The 26071-nt window shown below is 39.2% G+C and overlaps 1 protein-coding gene and 1 long non-coding RNA gene across 9 annotated transcripts in view; one reads left to right on the plus strand and one right to left on the minus strand.

Annotated features, from left to right (window-relative positions):
* Ccser2 (coiled-coil serine rich protein 2) overlaps positions 1–26071 on the plus strand; it is a 132162-nt gene that overhangs the window by 47467 nt on the left and 58624 nt on the right. For 5 of the 7 annotated variants that reach the window (XM_028883025.2, XM_028883027.2, XM_028883024.2 and 2 more), the window contains exon 4: positions 17693–17783. In XM_028883025.2, coding sequence (XP_028738858.1) covers positions 17693–17783 — 91 coding nt within the window. Of the gene's footprint in view, positions 1–222; positions 1058–17692; positions 17784–25649; positions 25741–26071 lie in introns of those variants that run through there. The other 2 variants (XM_037208698.1, XM_028883028.2) reach the window with 2 other exon arrangements.
* LOC119088548 lies at positions 6311–25528 on the minus strand. Of its 2 annotated transcripts, XR_005092216.1 has the most exons (5): positions 25437–25528; positions 25192–25307; positions 19811–19955; positions 13841–13884; positions 6311–7475 (listed from the first exon to the last, which is right to left on the minus strand). It is a non-coding gene; the product is annotated as an uncharacterized LOC119088548 (long non-coding RNA). The 2 variants fall into 2 exon arrangements; XR_005092215.1 differs by lacking the exon at positions 13841–13884.

Genomic DNA, 26071 nt, shown 5'->3' on the forward strand with positions numbered 1-26071 from the left:
CCTGATGTAGCAAGCCAACTAGTGTGGCGGCTCTTTCTTATTATATGGCAGGCTTGACCTTGTGTGTTAGGTAAGGCTTTTTGAGGAAGTGATGTAATTTAGCTAAGTTAACCCAGGAGTAAACTAGAATAGGATGGTACCTTGGATGAATGCTCTGTGTTTGGGAAATGGGCGGGAGGGATAGTATATTTAAGGAAGTGAGAAGGCTGGGATAGCCCAAGAATTTATATGGCGGAGAGACAGAGAAGAGCCTGTCAGTGCAGAGCTCTTACCCAGGGAGAGGATTGGATTTTGTTCTGTGAACTGAAAAAGAGCTACAGGAGGACTTTAATGGGAAGGAGCATAATTTGATTCACATTCAGAAAATGTTCTCTGTGAAAGAGTGAATTGGAATACATGAAGAGTAGTGGAAGCCGTTGTTGAAGGAGGGTGGTAGTGGCTGGCACTAAGGTGGTGGTGAGTGGAAGTGTAGAGGAAAAGACAGTTTGGAAAATGTTTAGAGAGCTACAATTGGCTGAACTTCATATCCGATTGATTGTACAGATGGAAACATCATCTCTTCAATTTGAGAAGTAATATTTCTGCTTCTATACATTCTGCCGAATCACCTACAGTTGCTGGTTAGACTTGTTGCCTCCCTGTTGGCTTCCCTCTCTCCTTGTAATGTGGAATCTGCTTCTGGCGTTCATCTTCCACTCACTTTACCCTCTACTTCCTACTTCTTGTCTTGATTATGGTTGATATTTTACTTTTTCTCATTGCTCTTTTAGGTTTTAGGCTCTAAGGTCTCAGTAAATCTTTATTGAAATGAATTCCATGAAAGGCCCCATAAGTTATTGCCATTCAATCACAAAATAAACAGAAACCCCTAAACTGCAGCTCCTGTTTATTGCTGTTCAGTATTTTCCATGCATATTGTGACATAGCGTCTTTAGAAAGGGAGTTTCTAAGGCATCCCGTGTCATAATAGCAAGCTGCCAGGAACTAAAAATGTGATGCCAGTGTAGATGGGCAGGTGAGGGGCGGCTTACAGAAAGTTGAGACGGTCTTAAAATAGGTAAATGGGAATTTCAAATTCATCTTCATCCCTCTAGCTGTTCCTTGATACTGAATCACAGAACTGGAGAGAATAGAAGTGTAGTTGCTACAGATATGTATCTCTTATAGTGAGAGGAAGAAATTTGCTCTTTCACCAGATATTTTCCCATATTGAATTACCAGTCTTTCTTGTCCCAGTAATATAACTCACTCTTGAATAAGCTTAAATTTATTAATATAGTTGTTTTGACCCTTTAAACATAATTATATTTTATTTAATAACAATGAATGTTTTAATACATTAGGTACATTGCAATCTGAAGTTTAATTCAATAGTTATTTTTTTTGAGTTTCTACTGTGTTTGAGGAATACTGTTAAATTCTGCAGACATTGATGGATAAAGTTGTCTTTATCCTTAATGAGTTTGGATTCTGGTACCATATAAACAGATGGTCACATGGATTAAATCGCGTGGATTTAAAAGTGATAGGTATTAGTGTGCATGAGGGCTACAAGTAACAGAAACGAGGTGTGACTCTGTTGGGGAGGGAGAAAAGAGAGAGGGAAAGAGAATGCATTTGTTTTAAAGAGAAGTGACATTAGAATGACATTTTGAAGACTATGTACAAAGTTGATCCATTGGCCAAGGAAACCATGAAGGTGAACATGTTAGCATAGGAAAAGCATGCATAGTCGTATGTGGGTATCACTGAGTCATGATGAGGAACAACAGCATAGCTGAATATAAGTGTGAGGTGGAGAAGAGTTAGGGGTGAAGCTGGGGGAATGAGCTCGGAAGGCAGGGAAAACCTGATACCCCAAGCTGAACCTACAGATATTTGCAAATCGTATATTAAAGGCACCGAGATTGATACAGTAGTAAATACTCTATAAATATTTCTATTTCAAATGCTCTTATATACTTCTTGCATCTGTGATATTATACACAGTATTTTTCGGAATATGTATTTCTCTTTTATAAATGCAGGGTTGTTGTACTATTTAAACTTCCAGGCCAAAGGCTCTGTACCAGAGAGAAGCAAACTTAAAAATAATTTGTTAGCTGGGCAGGGGTGATGCATGCCTTTAATCCTAGTACTCTGGAAGCAGAGGCAGACAGATCTTCATTACTTCGAGGCTGACCTGGTCTACACAGATAGTTCCAGGGCAGCCAAGGCTACATAGAGAAATCCTATGTCGAAAAAGCAAAACAAAACAAAAAGTAATTTGTTAACAAAAAGCAGTGTTCATAACCATCTGTCCGTTAGGTAGCTGTGGTCCCTAACATAGATGCATGGTTAATAAGACTGACCTGACTTCTTGAAACTGGATTAGACAGGTATTAAAAACTTGTTCAAGAGGACACCGAAGTTGAAAAGCTAAATGTTTTTCACTAATTGGATGGCTTTTAAGAGTTGCAAAAGTTGCTGTTCTATTCTGAATGAGCAGTTTATATTTTAAAACAGCCCAAGCTATTCTCTTTGATTGTTCTAAAGCAAATTCCAGGACCTACTGCCTCCAAACTCTTGGTTTTTAGGGGCATTAGGTGGCGTTACCCTAGTCTTTCATTACTCTCTTTGTTGAGGAGTCAGGTAGTCTGTATTCTCAGAACCTGTGAACTGAGTCCCTTGCTTTGGGTTGCATGGAGGCAGAGATTTTAAGGTGGTTCGTGGGGGCTTCCATCTTTTAATATATGATGCAGTGGAAAGTAGCCTAAGAACATTAGGCCACAAAGCAGAACCCCAAATTTTGACCCCACCCTAGAGTTCCTATCTCATAACCTGTAGTACTCTTCCCTCATGAGAAATTGCATCAAGTTATTTGGAGATCTCCAAGCACTGAAGTTGTTTAGAGAGGGATTCTTAATTTTTAATTACATTTTTATAGTGTGTGTGTGTGTGTGTGTGTGTGTGTGTGTGTGTGTGTGTGTGTACACGCGCGCATGCGCTTTTTTATAGCCCCTTTTCTCTTTTCAGTGCTTGAAAAATGTGACATTTGTTTGAATATACATTCCTTGCCTCAACAGTTTCTTATTCATTGTTTGACACTCTTATTAGTGTTTACTAAAATTTTATGGTAAGTATGAAGGGAACAAGAACTACTTCTCTGCCCAGAAAGTTTTATATGAGGTACAGCTTCAGTTTTGGTTTTGTTCTCTTAACTGATTTTGGGTTAATATAGATTTAAATGGGAATTTATAAAATGTTACCATATACCTTTGACATACCAATTCTCCTAAGATTAATACACTAAGTTGCTATAGTGCCATAGTTGGCTATAGATATGAACCAGGAACATAAGTTGAATTTAGTTCCAAATCAGATACACACCTTTTTTTGAATTTTGCCAATGATGCTGCCAACATCTGATATCTGTTCAGACTCCATTCCAAGGCCCCTCCTCCTATTTGCTTGTCCTGTCTCCCTAATTTATCTGACCTGTGTAATGCTAGGTTTTTTGTTTGCTTATTTGTTTTTGATTTTTGTTTTGTTCTTTTATAATTTTGGTATCTTTGAAGGGTATGGATCCTTTGTTTTCAGAATAATCTGTAGACAGCTGCATAAGGAGGGGGGTTTATAGTATGTGGCTGAATAAGGAAGTGAATCTAACTAATTGTAGTCAGTCTTTGTAGGGGAGCAGTCTCAGGCTGCAGTCAATCCCAGAAGAGGAAGCTATAGTTGATAGTTGCTGCCTGCGCTGTGAACATCCGTACATGGACCAGAGGAAGATTGGCAGTTCTTATGGGTCTAATGCATTGGGATCCTTGGCATAGCACATATTCCCTTAGGATTTCCTCTGTTCCTTACACGTTCATTTAGACTTTCCTCCACTCCCTACAAGAAGTCCCACGATTTCCCAATGATTTATCCTTTAACTTTACAGGTGCTACTGTGCTTTTGCATTGGTCTGTTTCTCTTTCAGCCTGCTGAGAAGCACCCCAGAAGGATTGGAAATAATGTTTAAACTATGAAAGGTATAGACAGTTAATGGCAATAATATTGGCCCTAAAACAGGAGAAACAGAAACAAATCTGGCTATAGAATTTGAGGAAACACAATAGATTGGTTTTCTCATGCTGTAACAAATTCCTACGACACAAACCTAATTGTCTTATTGGAAAATAGTGAGAAGCAGGTCTCAGTAGACTAAATCAATATGTCAGCATGGCAGCATGCCTTCTAGGAGTTTCGAAAGGGATCATGTTTCCTTTTCTCTTCAGCTTTTAACAGTTGCCCTTGGCTCGTGGCTTCCTTTGTCCATTTCAGGTGGCTGGGCAGTCTGCTGCTGTCCGTTATCCGGAAAGACTTTCATAGTGCTGGGTTATTATGAGAGGAGAAGGAATAAGAAAGGATATTGGATTGGAAGTCACCAAGGGCTGAGTGTTTTAGAGTTACATATTTTTACTCATTAAATATGCTTTAGGTGTCTACCAACTGTTAATTACAAGCAAGACAACAGCTGTAGATGAATTTCTAAATGGACTTATTAAATACAAAACACGGAAGCAAATATAGGGGTGAAAGCCTTAGATCAGGGAAATAGTTTGGAAAGCCACCAGCCAACCTTACCTCACCAACTCTGCAGCTTCCAAATGCATACTACTTCCTGTCTACCCATGCTTTTATTGCCTTGCTGTTCTGCCCTCTGATTGGCTATCTTAGCCCAGCTATCTCACTTCCTCTTCCAACACAGCTCTGTCACTGTCTGCCTGTCTCCACAGACCTCCAGGTCTCTATGGTTGGTACTGAGATTAAAGGCGTGTGTCACCACACTTGGCTCTGTTCCCTATTGTGGCCTTGAACACACAGAGACCCTGCCTGCTAAGTGTTAACAAAGGTGTGTGTGCTACCATTGCTTGACTTCTTTGTTTACTTAAAATGGCTTGCTATTTCCTCTGATCTCCAGGCAAACTTTATTAAAGCACAAATAAAATATCACCACAAACAGCAGTTTTGGATCTTTCTTAAGTAAATATTAAGTAAACAAGGATTTTGATCCATTGTTCTTTTCCAATTGGGAAATTTCTGTTCAATTATTTTTCTCCCTCCACTTTTGTTCCCTTTCCTAGGCCTTTTGTTAGTTGACCATAATATCTCCTTTGAGTCAGTTTTCTTTCTATTGGTTTTACTCTTTTAAAAGCCTGATTCTTCTTTTGGCCTGTTTCATTGAAGGTTTTCATAGAATTTATTTTCTGTTAACTTTTACAATAAGGCAGTTCTTTAACTCTGTATGGAAACTTCAGGCTGCATTTAAATCTAAGAGTTTATGACTTGTACTAGACCAGTCCCCCAGCTTTGCTAGCAATCAAATTGTGATTTATCTTGGCTCAACTACTACTCATTCCCAACCTGGGATTAATTGGAGTGGTTTATTTTTTCATGTGTGTGTATGTGGCGTACACACACAGGTTTTGACATGTAGAAACCCAAGACAGACATCAGGAATCAATCATCCTCAGAGGACATCCTCTCTGTACACATTGAGGAAGGGCCTCTCAGTCAAACCCAAAGTTCACTGATGTAGCTATTCTCCTTAACCACCTTGCTGTGGGGATTCCCTGGTTTTACCTTTGGAGGCTGGAATCGTGGGCCAACCAGTTCATATACATAGGTTCTGGGGATCCCAACTACTATCCTCACCCTTACACAGTAAGGGCTTTAACTGCTGAGCCATCTCCTCAGCCACATTTTATTATTTCAGATGTAATACAAAATATGCAGTTTTAGCCAAGGAAGCCTGTATTCCCAGCGTTTAGGACACAGAGATAGGAAGATCAGAAGTTCAAAGTCATCTTCAGCTACATAGCAAGTTTGAGGCCTGCCTTGCTTAGAGGTGATTCTGTCTTTAAAAGAGAAGAGAAGAAAGAGAGTAAGTGTATACTTACACATTTATTGTAAATATGTTTGAGATCTTTCCAGTGATTTCTCTTCAGCTGTAAATACCATCCAGCAGATGAGATGGTTCAGCTAGTAGAAGTGCTCACCTCTCAAGCCTGATGGCCTGAGTTCTGGGTGGAACCCATGGTGGAAAGAGAGAATACCAAAGTTGTCCTCTGACTTTTGTTCTGTGTCCTGTACGCACCTGCATACTCATTCTCATCCACTTACACTCACTCTTGCATGCCCTCCCCCCTCTTATACACACACAATACATTTTAAAAAGATCATTATAATTCCAATTTACCTATAAAATGAAAAATATTTTTCTTGTGTCCCTCCTTACCTTCTGTCCCCTTCCTTCCTTGCTTCCTTCCCTCCTCTCTTTCCTTCCTCTCCTACCCCTTTCTCCCCGCTCCCTCTGTCGCTCCCTCCATTCTGTCTTTCTCTGCACTGTCTACTTTTCTTAATGGAATTCTGTGTGCAGGCCAGGTTGGCCTTGGACTTGCTATAATCCTCTTACCTCTGCCTCCCAAGTGCTGAGTAACAGACATGAATCACCACATCAATATTTCTTGATACAGAAAATCCAGTAATTTTTATGTGAACTTTTATTTGATTACAGTTTTAGATTTTAAACGTTATTATAAAGATAGTAGCAGGGAGTTTTTGTCTGTTTTATACCTAGTTCCCTTTATTCTTAATATGACACATTTGTTACATTAATTAACCATTGTTGGTACCTTATTACATGTTGTTATTTAGAGCCTAGGAGCTCTAAAACACAGTTAACAGTCATGTTTCTTTAGATCATGTCCTCTCTGTTCTGACCATGCCTGGAAAGCAGCTAATTTGATTTGTGCCCCTGTGTGATTATATTCCCGGTCCTCATAGTGCTTCTCTGTGAGTACAAGGACCTCTGGCTCCCCAACATCTCCCTTCTAATTTTTTTTTAAAGAAAAAGTGGTTGTAATAGAGGCCAGGGTTGAATGTATTGCCCCTATAGCTAGTCTAATTAACACAGGCAAGCATGAGAGAATTGTAAGGATAGCTAACAGAGGACTGAGGAAAGGCAAAAACATCCTCAGTTCATTCATGTCTTAATTTCTGCTATTATTTTTGCTGTGAGCGAAATGAGTGTAATATGGCCTATTCCACACAAACCTTCATGAACAGTCCTTAGCATGGCACAACAATATCATACTATCTCCTTTCATATGTGTGTCTTATCCTCCCTGACGAAAGGCATTTGGATTCTTCATTGACAAGAATTAACTTGTAATACAGTCATTAACATAACAGCATCATTTTTGGGTTAGTCCTTGTTGTTTCCACACAGTCTCAGCTTGAGGAGTTAAAGTCCTGCTGTCTCCCCAATTTATCAGCTTACTCTCCCCCTTGGTACATCTCCTCTTGATGGGTTTGTCATCTGCCTTCAGATGTTTTCATTCATCTGGTGGTCTCTGGATGTCCTGGTAGGATGTTTCATTTGTCTGGTGGTCTCTGGATGTCCTGGTTGGATGCACCAGATCAGGAGTCATCTGGGACTTGTTCATTTTCTGAAAAGACATAAGCATAACCTCACCTCAATGTTAAAACATCGAGCTCTTTCTTTTTATTTAGCATTTAATTTAGATTGTGTCTTCTCTAGGGCAAATGATTCTAGGCAGCAGAAAAACCATTATCCTTTTTAAAATAAGCATAGCTAAATAGTATGTGAGAATTTAAGTGGGTGCGAATAACCCCCATTTGTTTGTTTATTTATTTATTTGTTTGTTTGTTATTTGCCAATTAAGTATCTGATGGTGTCATTTCATATTGGATAGCAAGGGATTTTACTAACATGATTAATATTAAAATTTCTCAAATCATTTGCTAGCGTAAGCAGGACCATTATTAGTTTTTAACTGTAATGAGAGTCCTAGGAAGGAAATGTATAAAGAGCTATGTAGTTGGTTGGTTTGTTTTTCCTTCCTTCCTTCCTTCCTTCCTTCCTTCCTTCCTTCCTTCCTTCCTTCCTTCCTCCCTCCCTCCCTCCCTCCCTCCCTCCCCCCTCCCGTGAGCACTCAGCAGCTCTTTCTGTGTGCAGTCTTATCTAGGATAGCACAGAATAAGCGGTTACTTCTGAATCAGTCTGCAGGTCTGACTGGAGACTGCCGAGGGTAGTATAGCGTCTGAAGGAGAGGAGTGAGCACTCAGCCTGGCAAGGGAGTTGCAGAGTTTGTGTGGTTGAGTCTGGCATGTTCAGACACCCACTCTTCAAGTTTACTGTAGCTGTATTTCTTGTTGTATTCTACCATTTTTGTTATGTTGTACAAAAATATAAATTTAAAAATGAAGTTTTAGCAATAAAGACAATATAAAATGTCTTATCTTGCTATTGTTGCTTGTGTGTGATTGGATAGATGCATAATTTGACCAGGCAACTATCCATTAAGTATGCCTGATTTTAAACAAACTTTATTGGTTTTTAGTTACTTGTTTTAGGCTTAACTTTGAAAACATATAGGAGGACAAAGCTTGTCTTTTTAAATGAATCACATTTGTACTTAGTATGACTGCAAACTTAGTTCTGAGCATATTAAAGAATTTGATTATTTATAGGGTGATTAATCATTAATTTGCATGTAATGAATATCTTTTAACAGTTTACAACAAGTTAGTAGATTAGCATTTTTTATAAGATTAGCAGTTTAGTTTTAGACATATATCTCTAAGTTAATTTTTGTTAACCTGAGTATACCTTTATAACCTTAGGAATTTATCGTCATGCAAAAATCCATTCTAATCCAAAATATTCTGGTGATTTGGTATTGCCTCTTTAGTTTAAAAAGAATATATAACAATAAGCAGAGGGCTCATTAGCACTAAGTTGTTTTTAGGTCCTGCCTTTTACTAATAACAGCCACCGCTGTTCCTGGCTTTCCTCCTAGGCAGGTTTTCCTGCTAGTATTTTCTAGAGATGGCTGTGCCAATGGTTCAGCATTACTGTCATGCTTCAATAAGGTTGAATTTATTTACTTATTATTTTTAAAGCAAGGAACTCTGCCTAATGTTTGGCTGTGAGTCTCTGCATCTGCCTTCATCAGTTCTTGGATGATGCCTCTCTAATGACAGTTGGGCCAGGCACCAATCTGGTCCCAGGAGAAGGCCAGTTCAGGCTATTTATCTACTATTGCTAGGAGCCTACATGGGAGTGACCTAGGCATTCAGCATATTTGTTACAGTTGTGTAGCTTGGTCCTCTTGTGGAACTCCTAAGAGTGGGAACAAGGGCTGTCTCCTGCTCTTTTATTGGCTTCTGGGACCTATTTCTCATACTAGGTCACCTTGCCCGGCCCTAATACATGGGGAGGTGCTTAGTCTTCCTGCAACTTGATATGCCATGTTTTATTGATACTCATGGGAGACCTGCCCTTTTCTGGATGGGAACAGAAGAGGAGGGTATTGGGAGATGGGAGGGGAATGGGGGAGGCTGCAGCTGAGATGTAAAACAAATAGATTAATAAAAATAGTAACACTTGAAATAGCAGGCTATTGGCTTTTAAATAATGTGGCTGCTAAGGTATTAGCTCATAGAATAATCTCTTAATGATAAAAAGCCTACAAAAATTACTTTTCCACTAAATAAAATGCAGATATATTATTCCACACTGTTAATAATTGACAAGTCCCGTTAGCATGTTACTTGGGATCTATAAAAAAAAAAAAATCCTTCTTTTAAGATAAAAATACTCCATCGTTATTGCTTAAACTTACATCTTAAAATCCTATAGAGATTGCTTTTAATGCTTTTATAGATGGCTCTTGAAAAGGACAAAGCATGTTTACACACAAATTTCATATGCTCCATAAAAAAGATTGTACCCACTCTAGGTTATACAGATCAGTAGTCTAAACTTGCTATAATCCATTAACTTTAATAGCTGTTTCTCAGCCATTGAATATTTTAACTGACTACTGTTTATTTAAATTTGGATGACAGTTTATTGGATAGATTTAGAAGAATCACTCTTATAGTCGTAATAGATAGCTTTGGAACCCCAGGTTGCACCTCTTTTTCTGTGTGGGAACCTCATGAGTTTTTGGAATTTCTTGCTTTATAATTCATGGTAGTCTCTAGGAGTTTATGATAACTAGGTAGCTTAGTTCTAGAGGCCTGCTATGCCAGAAGGACAAAACACTGAGAATAAGATTGCTTTGAACTGCGTATTAGGCTAGCCTCTGGGAGAAAAGAAAAAGTGGTGCAGTTCAAGTTCAGTGGTGTGGACAGGAATTTAATCAGTCTTGACTTATAAGACAATTCCAACAAAAACCCAGGACTTCTTTCTTAACAGTGCTCTGTGTGTTGTTTTGTATCAGTGTGCCATGAGGATGACATATATGGCTTCATTAGGAGAAGACATGGAAGCTTTGAATTCCTGATCATCCCAGACCTTGCCTTATGTGGCTCTTTCTTGGGGTGTGTGTTCATTTTTTGGCCATAATTCTAATCATAAATATATCACTTTCCTGAGTTGAGTTCTACCAAATTGTCAATTCCCAGTAAGACTTTTGAGAATCATCCAACCTGCAGCTGGTAACGCAAATATGGTTTGTGTGAAAGCCTATGCCCTGCAACATTTTGCCTAACTATATATAGTGCCAAAAATCATTGTAGTTGGTGTCAGGAAAAGGTAGCATTTGGTATATGAACCCTGACTCTCCAAAACCTATGTTTTATGAAGTGAGGCTGAAAGGGCGGTGGATGAGATAGGTAACTTTGATTCTTAGATGACTTCCTGGTCACTTGTACTGTGAAATTACAGTGTCACTGTGCTCTGTTACTAAAGGTAAAAGGATTGAAATTTTACTCCTATGGTTAGAACATGAAAGGCAGAATGGAAAAAAAAAATGAAGTATACAGTCCTTGAGGTATTACCTGCTGTAATGGAAGCCAAGGAGAACTCTGGGGCTGATTCTGATGACTGGTGAGATGTTAGCCATTTGGATCCATTACCACCCACCCAATGGGAAAGATTACCCCTGAGCACTGGATGGTACTGTTACAATGATTGCTTGAAAGGTATTTAGTTGGTGGGAGGGTAAACTAAGAAACTCCTCAAGCCAGAAGGTGTTTTGGAAAGGTGTTATCTCAGTTTTTGGCTCTGTATCATGAGTATCCGGAAGTACTGTTATTAAAATGGAGTATGAAAGTGACTAATTTAGAAGTTTTGGTTTTGGCTGCTTTGTAGTGAAGAGATGTTAGGGTTGATACAGGACCCAGATGACAGAGCATGCTACTGAGCAAGTGTTGGTGTCTACATAGGATTCAGAAATGTAGCTGGTTATTCCTGAGGTAGCACTGGAATGGATAAAACTGCTAGACAGTGGCTGATGGATTACAAAAAAGCTATTGGAGAGTTTGTTTACATGAAAAGGACCTGTCTCTCTCCTCTGAGTGCAAAGTGGAAGACCCTAGATAAAGTGGTTGTGTTTCATATGCATGCTGTGCTGAACTGAGATATTTATCTATTGAACATACCTCTCAACAAGCTCTCACTTGTGCTGATTAAGGGGTCCACTTTGTATGGTATAACTTCCTCTATAAGTACTTTTGTAAAATCAAGCAAAAGACTGAGATCTTACCACATTTTGTCTCAGCTCTCCTTGAGTCTTAATGATGTCAAAATTTAACTAAAAATATTAGTAAAAACAGGTTGGGGTGGGGAGAAGGAACATCAGGGACTAATTTTTGTAAGGACCGCTATTTATTAAGCAATGGTGTGAAAATATCAGACATTGATGGGACTGAAACAAAGGCCTTGCATGTGGTATGTGTGTGTGTGTGAGGTGTTCATGTATGTGTTTTTTTTCCTCCTTTTCTCCCCCCTCGCTCTCGCTCTTTCGCTCTCTCACTCTCCAGTGCATTTGGGGAGTGGGGAGGATAGGATGTCTCACTCAACCTGGTGCTCAGTGGGGCTAGCTGGCCATTGAGCTCTGGGGATCCTGCTGTCTCTGCCTCCAAAGTGCTGGGATTACAAGTGTGCACCACCATGCCTGGCTTTTTGTATGTTTTCTGGGAATCCAGCTTATAAGCACGTTACTGAATGAGCTGTTTCTTCAGTCTCCAAAACAAAGGTCTTTATGCTGCTTTGTTGGGTACAGCAGTGGGTGTACAGCCAACATTCCAGGATGGTTCTAAAGCATTAAAGGATCTAAACAAGTCCACTCTCTTTTCTCCGCCTAGAACAGTATAAAGCCTAGAAGATACTGATTCTTTTGTTTACTTTGATAACTTGTGTATGTTCTTATTTTATGTGTATGGGTATTTTGCCTACATGTATGTCTTTATATCATGTATGTGCCTGTTGCACTTGGAGGTCAGAAGAGGATGTTGTATCCCTGTAACTAGAGTTAGTTAATGATGGTTCTAAGTAGCCATTTAGGTGCTGGGAATTAAAACCAGGTCCTCTGGAAGACCAGCAATTGCTCTGAACTACTGAGCTATCTCTCCAGTACCTCTTGTCTCTGTTTTGAACTGATTTCATATGATTATTTCTCTGGCTCATATTTAAATTCCTTATCTGTTTGATTCCCCTTCTTGGTCTTTGAAGATTTTTAACAAAAGTACTTTAAAGTATTTCTGCCAGTTCAGTTATTTCACCATCTTTGTTTTCTGTTGTTGAAATACTGTCAGTTTGTGGGATTGCTCTAGTGGAGTGTTAACACCCACATTAGGGGCTGGGATTTTCCTTGATGAGGTGCTAGTTTGTATTTAGTAGATGCCATGCTGGTCCTTTACAAAGTATAAATTCCACTGTAGCTATTACTTGCGGTTGCAGATATGTGTGTGAGGGTCAATAATTTCCAACCAAGAAAGCATAACCACCTTTTGTTTACTTGTTTTCAGTTTCTACTTCAGTTCTGCTTGAATTTGAGTTCTAGAAAGTTTAGCTGTCACCACAGCATGCCCACTGTCATTTGCTGTGGGAAGGCTGGCATTCTGGGTCTTCTTTCAGTCTTTGCATCAAGTGTTCTCAGACTCGACTGTTCTGTAGCCTACTCTCAACCCCTCTACTTAGTTGCTTTTATGGATTTTCTTTTTCCTTTTGTTACTTCTTCATTGACCCTTTGAGTGTCAAGAGGAAGGTAAGGTCATTTTATTTGCTGTGGTCTCTTAGTATTCATAAAGTATTACAGGACTAATCTAAACACTTCTAATTTAAGGCTACATATTTTAGTTAAATAGCAAGATACAATTTATAATTTTAATAGTGATAAACTGCATTAAACTAAGAAGCATCCAAGGGCCAGTAAAATGGCCCAGGCCGGTAAAGGTGCTTGCCACCAGCCTGACAACCTGAGTTCAGTTCCTCAGAACCTACATTCTGGAAGGAGAGAATTGACTCCCACAAATTGTCCTCTGACCTTTATACTTATCCTGTGGTATACACACAGCCCCCCTTCCTCTCTCTCTCTCTCTCTCTCTCTCTCTCTCTCTCTCTCTCTCTCTCTCTCTCTCTCTCTCTCAATGTAAAAAAGTAAAAGTTTTAAAAAACATTCTAAAGAAAAGCAGTAGGAAAAGTAAAGGAAAAAGACCTGTTGGGAAGAATAATGAAATAATAGACACGATCTCATTTGTTTCAGTAATCACTCAATATGTGTATGAACTAAATACCTTTATAGGGGTTAAATTTGATTTAAAAATATGATGAACGAATGCTGGGCTAGGTTTCTGTGGATTCTTAGTCTCCATCTCTTGGAGAACCTGATCTTTCTCCTTATGCTTGTAATTCCCACACTTTGCAGGAGGACCAGGTCTGGTTTATAAAGTGAGAGCCTGTCTCCAAAACAAAAGAAAGCAAAACAAAGCGAAAGTTCTATGAATTGATAGCTAGTTAGGAACTAGAATTAATAAAAACAGTATCTCAGAAGATACCTACGTGTACATCAGATGGGATGTATGCAGGGTATCTGAAGAGTAGAGCTGAAGAAAGAAATGAGAGTTAAATAAGAAAGTAGAGTTATGTGGCATTGGTGGGGTGTGAGATGCCATGTAATGGTGACATTATTCTACACTTAAGTGATGTGTACATTTAGAGTAATGCCATCCAAAACCTTTTGTGAATAGAGACAGACCCAGTTTATACATAAGGGAAAACAAACTACATAGTTTGAAAAGTTTGACCAGAGTTGCAAGAATTACACTACCTCCTTTTGAAGATCTGGCAGTCAGGGCAGTATTAACCGAAAGAGTGGTCTCACAATTCATTGGAACATGACGACAACATCAGAAAATACAAGGACACATACAAAGACAGTCTACTCTGACCGACTTGGACCACTCATGCACCAGACCCTCTTTAGCACACAGATGTGCACATACCTAAAGAGTGGAGGTGATAAAGCAGGAGCAGGTAGATGTTGCCTCCAAGTGCGGGCAGAGGGACTGCAGAGACACCGACAGAAGCTCTCCACTCAGCCCTCTCCATGCACATGGCTTCCTGTCCTTCTGTAGTAATGTAGTTCTCGCCCTGGGCAGATAATGCTGAGGACAAATTGCACTTCATTTTTGTTTTCTTCTTCTTCTTGCCTTTTTCCTGGACCCTTATGGTAGTAAGGCCCAGTAATACTGCTGGTGTAATTCTGAGACAGGATCATTATTCAACATCTTCCAGCTTTCATTTATTTTTGATGACTCCCATGCTGTAAATCTTTTTGCCTAACAGACCTCTATATTCAATTGTCTGCTAGAGACACATCTTCTCAAAGATGGAATAGGCACATCAGAGTTATTGAATTCTAAAACTATGTATTAATTCTCTATTTTTCTTTTTTTTTTTTTGGTTTTTCAAGACAGGGTTTCTCTGTGTAGCTTTGCGCCTTTCCTGGGACTCACTTGGTAGTCCAGGCTGGCCTCGAACTCACAGAGATCCGCCTGCCTCTGCCTCCCGAGTGCTGGGATTAAAGGCGTGCGCCACCACCGCCCGGCAATTCTCTATTTTTCTACTAGAGCTGACCTTCCTTTTTTGGGGGTGGGAGGGTGTCAGTCATTGTTTCATTTTTCTTTTTTCTACTTTCATCAAGATTGTTCTTTACTTTTTGTTGTTGTTTTTGACACAGGGTTTCTCAGTGTAGCCCTGGCTCTCTGGAACTTGTTCTGTAGACCAGGAGATCCTACTACCTCTGCCTCCCCAGTGATGTGATTAGAGGCGTGTGTCACCACCGTGTAGTTCTTCACTTTTTATGTGTTTGTTAGTAGATATCAGTTTTCAAGTATCTAGTTTGAAGCTCAAAGTCACCCATGGACTTTGCTTCTCATGTAACTCTGATGTTTTCACTCTACAATGTGTATCAGAACTGTTTTATTCTCACCAGCAGTAGCAGACTAGTGTATGTCCTATGGATTCTACAGTGGCTACAGCATTGTTTTCTCAGCCCCCAGTGATATCTATTTTCTGTATTGTAGCCACAATAACATTGCTTTGATTCAAATCACAACTTCTCAGTTCTTGAGAATTCTTTATTCTTCTTTACCCTGTTGTAGAATAGTTCTTCATATGTATTGGCATTTTATTTATGAAACTATTGGTAATACACCTTGTGGTCATGTGCATTCCAGGGTTTACTTGATACTGTCACTAAGAGGAACACTTTTATTTAATATGGAGTTCTACTATTAAATAAGTCTAGTAAAAGCAATATGTTTGTACCACAGAAACATCAGAATGAGAATATAAGCACGTATGATCTCATAGAATGGTTTATTTATTCCCTCCCAGATATAAGTGTACTTTTAAATATGTAGACATCTGTGCATATATGATCCACTCCTATATTTTGTCCTAGACTCGTCTCATTTCACAGAGCATCTTTCCATAAAACAAGACAGATGCCAGGAATAGCATATGTAATGATTTGTTGCTAAACATTAAATGTTGACACTTCCTTCTCCCCCTGCTAATATGACTGTTCATTTTTATAGTCTTGTAGGCTTTAGTAAATAAAGCAATTTATTTTAGTAGATAAAGCAATTATAGTCAGTTGTAAACTTTTTTCACATTTATTTACTGAGTGTGTGCGCGTGCATGTGTGCATGTGTGTGCTTATATACCACAGTACACTTGTGTAGGTCAGAGGACTGATAGTGGGACTTGGTTCTCTGCTTTTACAATGTGGGTCCTGGGGATTGACTCAGGACTCTCACTTTTGTGACATGCAGTGTTGTTAGTACTGAAAGCTAGATACCATTTTAGCAGTTGTTGGTAGTACTGCTTTTGTTGGTTGGGTATACCTCATTTGGTCCTGCTGTAGACTTAGAATACCATGTTTTATTGGCTTGGATTTGTTGCTCTGGCCGTAATTGTCATTTTTGGCTTGAGACATCCAGTGCCATCTAGTTTGACTTAGTTGCAAAAGTTGTGTTGTAAGGTGTTACTTTGGGTTGGTGCCCACCGTTAGTTGTTTTCTGCATTTTTGACTAATTTTGGCTTTCAGTAATGGTTTCCTGCTGCAGAAAGAAGCTGCTTTAATGAGAGGTGAACTGTACTTATCTGTGGGTGTAAGATTAAATATTTAGGCCAGGTGGTGGTGGTGGTGGTGGTGGTGGTGGTGGTGGTGGTGGTGGTGGTGGTGGTGGTGGTGGTGCATGCCTTTAATCCCAGCATTCAGGAGGCAGAGACCGGTTCATCTGAGTTTGAGGCCAGCCTGGTCTATAGAGTGAGTTATAGACAGCCAGGGCTATACAGAGAAACCCTGTCTTGGGGGGAAAAAAGAAGAACAAAACAAAAAAAGGAGTAAGTTTTTAGAATGCGGTTAAGAATGATAGTGGTTTAGGCAAGTGGCCTCAGTAGTTCTCCTCCTGTAATCTGTAATCTCAGTAGGTATGTGTAGGTGGTCATAATACCAGGCGTGATTTCCCTCCTGCTAAGTGAGCCTTCAGTCCAGTTAGATGGCTTGTGGTTACCACCAAGATATGAGTGCCACAACTGTCCCTTAGTCTGCCATGCTGGGCATCGCTGTGTTTCAAAGGCTTCACAGCTGGGTAGGACCACTGCCTGTTTTCCTCCTCTAGCAGGTCACATATCACCTTGTACTGTAATACCTAGTCCTCAGGAAAAAGGCTTTCGGGACAGTCCTGGCTTTCATCCTTTGAGTTCTATGTCCAAAATACATGGTGTCTTCAGCAGTAGGGATTTACTTCCAACTTTTGGAGGTCACCAAAGGAAACAACAATAGCCTGTGCTGTTCTGGGAGTCTCTTGGACTCTTGACCAACAACTCCGGTTTCTCACGCCCGCACTGGGGTTTTTGTTAGATATGACTCTTGTGGGGAATACTAATCACTCCAAGTGGTGTAGCTCCATGTAAACTACATAATATATGTATAGACATATACTTATATGTACTATATATAATTTTAGCTAAATATAAAATAATGATTCCCTATGTCTTTTTTTTTTTTTAACATGCTTGCTATTATTTCCCCCTCCTTCTCGCGTCTTCTGTATTATCCTCCTTTTCCTCTCCTGAGTTAAAGATCCTTCCTTATTTCTCTTGTTTCCCCCTTTATGTCATTAGCATCCTGCTAGTCCCCTTTCTGGGTGGAGGGATCCAAAATTCAAAGTATAAGTACAGATGAATTTTTAAAAATACTTTTAAAATTAGAACTACTTTATTCTTACCATACAAATGTTGAATAAATCCAAGTTATTATATGATGATACTCTCAAAACGAGTGATTATATGTATATCCCTTGGGTCAGGTCATAGTGTTTTTACTGCTTTTATTCACAGGATATTCTGAATAATCTTGAATCGTGTGACCTTGAGGATGATGACCTTATGCTGGATGTGGATTTGCCGGAGGACACACCTCTTGAAAATGGTAAGTTAACATCGATAAGTCTCCAGATGTGTGTGTGTGTGAGCGGCTGGGTTATCAGCAGTTTGGTAATTGGTAGGTCAAGACTTTTTCATCTCAGCTGAGACCATAGGCTGAGAATCAGTCTCTGTTGGTGTCTTACATAGGCATACTTGTAAGTTACACATTTAAAACCTGATTATGTGGGTCTTAAGTATAATTCTATATGATTCAGCAACATTGTATACCTTTATCTAAATGTGTGTGTGTGCCTAGTTTTTCCTCACTTCTTCATTTTGAATTCCAAAAGAAATATATATAGAGAAACATTTGTTTTGTAAAACAGTATAATGTATTAATTTGATAACTATTTTAAGGTCAGTTCTGGGAACTTACTCACCTTCTGAATGAATTATACTATGCTTTGACTCCTAATTTCAGTCTTTCTTTCTCTCTGTGTCCCAGTAACCAGCAACATAGGGTTTTAGACAATCTATACACAAAAGGACTCTTGAGTTCTCTTGTCTCTGGCATATACAGGGTTTCTGTATTAGGAACTAGTAAGAGAGCCCAAGACACCCTTGGGAATGGGGTTGAACTAAGTCCTGCTGTTCTGGAAAGAATGGCTCCAGAGATCTGAGGATTCCCATTAGTACACATTTGTGTGGTGTCTCAGGCTTCCCCAGAAAAAGTACAAAGGAAGGCTGAAGTCTTTTTTATCCATGGTGCTAGAACAGTGGGAGGATTCTTCAGAAGCTGAGTGTATTTGTTCTAGGTGAACTTTCCTCTCACCACCACATCAGTCATATTGTTCTTGGTTGAACTCTTTCTTTTCTTTTCTTTTCTTTTCTTTTCTTTTCTTTTCTTTTCTTTTCTTTTCTCTTCTCTTCTCTTCTCTTCTCTTCTCTTCTCTTCTCTTCTCTTCTCTTCTCTTCTCTTCTCTTCTCTTCTTTTTTCTCCCCTCCCCTCCCCTCCCCTTCCCTCCCCTCCCTTCCCCTTCCCCTCCCCTCCCCTTCCCCTCTCCTCCTTTCCCCTCCTCTCCTCTCCTCTTCTCTTCTTTTCTTTTCTTTTTTTCCCCCATTCCTGAAAAGGTGTTCTGTTACAGTCTAAAGAATGAGCATGTGTTTATTTCCCTGATTCATGAATCTTGAATTACCTGGGATGGCATGGCATAGCCTATGAGAGTGTGTAAAATACTGAAGGTTTCAATATTTTAGGATCTACACTACTTTGGGCTGGTTCGTCTTCTGATAAATCATAGAAGAATAACAAGGAGAGCAGAAACTCACATCTTATGACTTAGAATCAGGACACTCATTTAAACCATGTTCTTTTGATGACAGCAAGTGTTGTGACCTAGCCTACCTCACTGAAACTACTCAGTGAGAAGCTCTGTAGGCCATGACTGAGCTTGGATTTATAAATCTGTTAAAGTGAGGCGCTAAGGGTGCTTTCCATTGTTACCATAGAAGTACAGACTGTTAGACTTTTCTGTGGTGCTTCTGGCACTTGGGATACTTCTGCAACCAGAATGGAATTCCAGTCCCGAGAAATGAAAATTATAGCCAACACCCAGGAGGAACAGAAAGCTGAACAGCCAGCTTAGGGTAGTGCAGGGAGATTATAACGAGATTGCTTAGAGAGCCACTGCTTTCTAGAGCTATAGAACAGGATTCCCCACAACAGTATAGCAGTTCAGTAGGTGGTGGAAATCACAGTTGCTGTTGGGAAGTCTGCATTAGTGACCTGGGAGACCAAGTTCAACACCCTTCTGTAGCACAAAGGGGTAATAAAATGTAAACCACTGAAAATGACTGAGATGCAATAACAAGACCTAATGGTGCAGGAGATGGGACATGCTTGATTGCTTTTTATTTATTTATTTTTCATAAAATAAATAGTGAAGGGTGAAGGATTTCCTTCCTTGGGATAAGTCACAGCATAGGTAGTGCATGTCACTTTAATAGGGTAACTACAAAATCTCTTTGGAAATTGTATTCCCTTTCTGAGATGATACAGGAAGCACAAATCAAACCAGTCTTAGAACTTACCTCATTTCTAGAGCACAGCCTAGGTACCCTCATGTTAGACAGATGTGAAATCTCAGAGAAACTGCAGATCTTTGAGGTCTTCGTTGCATTCTCAGGAGAAATAGGTGCACTCCATTAACATTTCATATATGGTACAGATGTTTTCCTAGGAGAAAAAAAAAAAACTTAATAGTGACTGTTTTGAGCTAAAAGACACCAAAGAAAGCAGAGTGTGGGCCCAAAATTAGTTCTCTCCGTAGGCACCAAAATAAAGTAGTACTTAGTTTCCTCTTAAAGGAAGGTAGAACATACTTTTTAGGTCTCTTTGACAGGGGGATAAGAATGTGGAAGTGCTGGTAGGTTAGGAATCTTTTAACTTGTTGACTTTTGCCTTTAATGCTTATTAGCTTTTTTCTATTTGATGATGTTATATAAGTCTAAGAGGTTGTATTGGTTTGCTGAACCCTCAGGTGTTTCAGCTTCACAAATTCTGCCAGTATTATTGGCATTTGTGCCCAAGAAGATGAGCAAATCAGTGAGCCCTTCCATTTGGATTTGATCTGGGTACAGGTTACTATGACCTCATTAAGAATAGGTCCTCCTTACTTTAAAAAAAGTTTGTTGAGTGGCGTGTTTGTGGGGGTATACTTTCTTGTCTGTATCAGTGCAGCAGCCAGAGGTTGATAATGGCTGTGTTCCTCAGTTCTTCATCTCCTTATTGTTTGAGACAGTCTCTTCTGTGAATCTGATGTTCGTTGTTGGTTGTTTTTGCTTTTTTGTGGGGCCTGCCACCCAGCTCCCAAATCAGTCACACATGAGGCTTAGTCTAAATTATAAATGCCTGGACTTGTCTTAGCTTGTTTCTAGCCAGCTTTTTTTAACTTTAAGTTATCCCGTCTACCTTTTGCCTCTAGACTTTTACCTTTCTCTATTTCTGTATACCTTTTCTTTCCTTCTTACTCTGTGTCTGGCTGTGTAGCTGGCCCCTAGCATCCTCCCCTCCTTGTTTTCTTTCTCTTTCTTCTTTTCCTCCCAGATTTCTCCTCCTATTTATTCTCTCTGCCTGCCAGCCCCAGCTATCCTTTCTCCTGCCTTGCCGTTGACCGTTCAGTGCTTTAGTAGACCATCAGGTGCTTTAGACAGGCAAAAAATCACAGCTTCATAGAGTTAAAACAAATGCAACCTAAAGGAATACAACACATATTTGTATCATTAAACAAATGTTACAGAGCATAAACAAATGTAACACAACTTAAAATAATAATAAACAATAGATGTCCCCCATTTTTGCCTAGACTGGCTGGCCATTGAACACCAGGAGCTTCTAGTCTTCACCCACCTTGTGCTGGGGGTTATAGGCACCCATTGCCAACCCCTTTGTTTTTGTGTGGGTATGTGAGGGTTCTAAACTCTGGGCCTCTTGCTCACAGAGTAATACATTTTCCCACTGAGCCATGTCTCTAGTCCCTTTCTTGATGATTTTAAAGAAGTCATGAGGAATTGAATTATCTGATAATTGCGTTTGTGTGCAGGTCTTTTTCTATGTGCTATTTGGGAGAGAAGAATGTGTTTTAGTCTAATGATTGTTGAACATTTACAGTCTAGGATTTAGGGATATCCACTTCTGAGTGTTTCGTTGACCCTTGGCTGGGTATGTAACAGTTTTGAAGCTTAGAATAATGTTATAGTTTATATATGTTAATAGAACATTTGATCATTTGCTGGTCGGTAAGTAAAACATTTGCATACTTACAGCTGTAAGTGCTATAATATAACATGTTATCTTGTAAAGGAGACTGAGAAGGGGTGAGGACAATGTTAGGTGATACGGAAGAACAGAATGCAGGTCAAAGGACATATGCGTCATGAAAGAAGATATAAAGCCAAATGTTTTTCTAATTTTAACTCTGTTGTAGTTTTTTCTTACTTTACGTTGGATAAATACACAAAAGAATGTAATTGATAGTGAAATTGAAAAAACCCCAAGTGAAGCTTCATGGCTTCAGATGGCTATTCTAACTGCATAGAAGTTCATTAAGATGCATGGAGTTTGGAAAAGGGCAAGTGTGTTTGAGTGGCTCCTTTATCTAGCTGTGTGATGTTTTTATTTGGAGTTTATTACAATAAGTGATTTTTTAAAAATAATGAAACATTTTCAAGGCAACTTTTGGTTTTTGGAGAAGCTTATGTAGAGTCTAAAGTAAGACAGGCAGTCAAGTGCTCTACTCCCTAAGAACACTTTATTATTACCCAGTTTGACTTTCTCTTTCTGTCTTGTTGGTAGTTGTTTTTCTAATGTCTTTCGAAAGTCAAGGGTGTTCAGAGAATCTGGTGTCCATCCTCTTGTGTGACTGAAGTAGAACATCTATTAGTTCTCTCTGAGCCCTTCTGTTTTTTTCTTTGGCTCATGCCAGATCTTCAAGCTTTGGTACTCCGGTGGTCTCCTCTAACTTTTTTATAGAAGGTTTTCATAGAGAGTGAGAAAGATGGGGTAACATTTGTTTTAGAATCTTGTGAATGCTTTCTAGTGTTGTTCATCTGACCCTGATGGCTGCAATGAATTTAGCTGACACCTCTCCCCTTCTTCCTTGTAGGCCTGAATCAGAGCTCAGTCTGTATTCATAGATAGGAAAGACTTAATCAGAAAATCCTTTTCTATACTGTCTTTTGCACTTCATTGTAGGTTTTTATTTGTTTGATTTTTTTTTTTTTTGAGATAGGATCTAACTGTGTAGGCTTGCTTGTCCTGTAACTTGCTATATAGACTAGGATTACCTTGAACTCACTGAGATTTGCCTGCCTGTGCTTCCCGAGTACTGGGACTAAAGATATACACGACCAAGCCCGCCTCCCATCTTAGTCTCATAAACCATTGTCACATTCTTTGCACTGTTTTACATCTTTATATTTTTGCATATAGTGTCTTTTAGTTATGAACTAGTTAATACAGATCTACGAGCAGTAGATTATGATTCCTAAGAGCTATTCTAGATTTCCCTGGGGATTCTTCCCATTGCCATTTGAACCTTTCAAATTATTTAGCCGTGCCCTCTGAGCTGAGAACAGATTGTATTCAGTTTTCCCTCTACTGAAAATGTTTAGCTTTACCAGATATCACACTTAAGAGGCTTTTGTCTTATTTAAAATGGCAGCAGGTCAGAGGGAGAGGTGCTTCAGAGGGAAATCAGAGGCGTGGAAGAGGAATCATGAAACATTTAGACTTGAGTTGTGAGTTGGAAGCCTTGTACTTACTGACAGATTGTTTTAATTTTGCAAGCTGTTCTTTCTTTTCTTTTCTTTTCTTTTCTTTTCTTTTTTTTTTTTTAACCTTGACCTGAATTTGCAGACCAAGGAATTTCATAAGGAAACAGTTTTGCAATTTGAATTTCTTTTGGAAAGCTATTGGATATTTGCAATTAGTCCTTCCTGTTGTACAGTGCCTCTTTCTGTTGTAGGGTGTTTCTCAATATTTCTGGCATGCCAGAAACACAGCTGTGTTGCCTTTTCCTCTTGTTTAGGAAATTTTAATGGCCAGCCATCGCCCACAAACACACCTGGCATTTGGCACATCAGGGTATAATTATCCTCAGTTTAGTGGATTGACCTAGTGAATACCTTCTCGCTGGACTGTTAATCATTTTAGCCATTTTGTTTAGACTTTAGACTTTGTAAGGTGTGTAAGATGTTTTTTTTTAACCATTTCCGGAATCTCACACAAAGTTTAATTGCTGACCAAATTAAACTTATCTTATGTTTAAATTCATAAGGCCACATTTTTGCTACACTCTGTATTGAGATACATGAGGCTCATCTTATTCTTGATTGCTTCCAGTTACTTGTGTTTTTTTTCCAGCAATTTATCTTCCTGTGCCAGTACTGTGTTAAGTAATTCAGTTTATTATTATTATTATTATTATTACCTACATGATTTTTTTCTTTTTAAACATTTAATTACAGTTGAAAACTTTCTTGATAATGTAAAGCCTCCTTAGGCTTTGTCAGTCATATCATACTATCTCTCATCTAATTACTTATATAAAAATTACTCATCATTTTCTCTTTTAGGACTTGAAAGCTGTAATGTAAGAGAAAAACATCTAGGATACATTGAGTATTGTGTTTTATTCCTTTATCAAACAAGGAAAAATGACACCCAGCATGACAGGCATCCTCATAGCACACACCTGTTAGCTAGTTAGGTTCTTTCCCTCTCTGCTATCTGTCTTTATAGTGCTAGAACTAAAGTACGCTGCTTTTTGCTGTTGGAACTAGAGACCTTCGGAAGGAAGGAGACTACTCTCCAGAAGTGGTGTCAGGACATAGTAGGGTCGGTCTGGCTGAAGGATGTTTCTGGATCAGCATCTTGGCTTTCACAGTTTTGAGATGAGACGGCGTTAGGATTGCCCTCAGTCATTCTCAGAGCTTTGCCACATGTGCCATCAACTTTGCAGCAGTATACACTGAGGGCAACTTACTTTCCCAGGGAAGCCTTATCCACTGCTCTTGTTAGGCTGTAGAACCAGATTTTTATTGATCTATTTCTTGTGATTTTGTTGCTTTCCATTTTCTTTTCTATTTTCTATTTTTATTTTGTCAAGGAATACCTTAATCTTGCCTAGGTAACCACCACTATTATTTCACTATTGACATCTTAGCTAGACTCCAAAGTTTGAAAAGATGTGCTAGATGGACGGATGCCTGAGGAAGGAGTATAGGAACAGCACTCCCAGGAGAGTCACGATTGTCCATAGAAATCAAGTCTAAACTTGAACTTAATCTTTTTCAATAGTGGCAGATGTTTGTCTCTCCTGCTAACCCGCCGTTAGGAATGAATTCAAGCTTCAGTAAAGAGCCCTGATTTGGGTCTGTTCACCAAAGCCACACAGTAGCTTGTCCTCTGTCACTGCGCTAATATTTAGCTTGCTCACCTGGCTTACTTTCGTCTGGCCTACTCTTTGCACTGTGCTGATTTTTATTCTGAGAATATATCAGGTCATTCTAATAACATTGATCCCTTTGGTACTGGAAATTTCTTTTCCTAAATTAAGGAAAAACTATTTAAAAGTAGATGTGTGTTAGTACCAGCTGTATAGAACTACTGAACTGCTAGGTGGAGGTGAATCTGTGACTATAATGCAACTGTGAGTTTGTTGATGTTACCAAAGGGACTAGATTGAAATTAGCTTTAAACATCAAGATTTACTTAAAAATGTTTCCTTTGCCACCTCATTTCTACGATATTTTTCAACATAGTGGTCATCATACCATGTATTATCCATAACTGAACTTAAATTCCACTCGATTTTAACAAATAGCATGAAGTTATTGGGAGTAACTTCATAGGTTAGACTTCTTTTAAAAGCTGTCTCTACAATGAAAGAAGACTATATGTTAGTACTCACTGATTCCTCATGAATGCAGGAGCGAACTGCAGTGTTCTTACAAAAGTATGCTGAAGTTGTTTGCTTTTGTTATTTTGGCACCATCCTTTTACAAACGGGAAGCCTTTTCTTCTTCTCTGAAATGAAACAATTAGCAAATTTCAAATCCAAGTTTTTTGGATAACAGCCACTTAAAAATAAGTCATTTTTTTAAAAACCATGATTATATTGGTATGTAAAGTTTTTAATCACAAGAAATTCTGAACCTTTTCATGTAGTCTTTGGACTGGAGAAGCCCTTCCTGTTCCATGGCTTGGGTTAGTGTTTAGAAGTATTTTTAGTAACAGCCCTAACTCAGTAGCTATGTAAGCACTGAGCGAAGATGGAGTCACAGGGCCGGCTGGGCTTGCTTCCCACAGGGAGGGCTGGGAGTGGGGCAGGAAGGAAGGCCTGTTTCAGCGGAGCCTTGTGTGCAACTATGTCTGAGTAGGCAGCCGGCAGCACAATGTCTCCCTTGTACCAAGTAGCTTTCTCAGAGAGTGCTCAGAGATGTGAGAGCAGAGCATTTGGGTGAGTGAAGAAGCTTGGGTGCTTCAGGGATTCTTGTCGAGTTTTTGTGGTATTTGGATTTCAGGAGTGGACTATTTGTTGTTACAAAGCACTGGCTTTGTGTTCGGTAGCATTTCAGTCTTTCTGAACCAGCTCTGTTGCGGGCAGATTGGAGCAGCTTACTGTTGAAGTGTGAGCTTTATTTAAAAACATGATCGTCTGTGATGAAAAGTTAATTTGTGCTTCTTGACACTGAGAAACTTAATTGAGGCACTCATTTCTAAGAATGGATCCTATGCTCTTTTTAAGATCTACGTTTTCCTGTTCTGATTGCTTGTATTTGAAATGCATA

Source organism: Peromyscus leucopus, chromosome 9 (genome assembly GCF_004664715.2).
Source record: "Peromyscus leucopus breed LL Stock chromosome 9, UCI_PerLeu_2.1, whole genome shotgun sequence".
NCBI classification, from domain to species: domain Eukaryota; kingdom Metazoa; phylum Chordata; class Mammalia; order Rodentia; family Cricetidae; genus Peromyscus; species Peromyscus leucopus.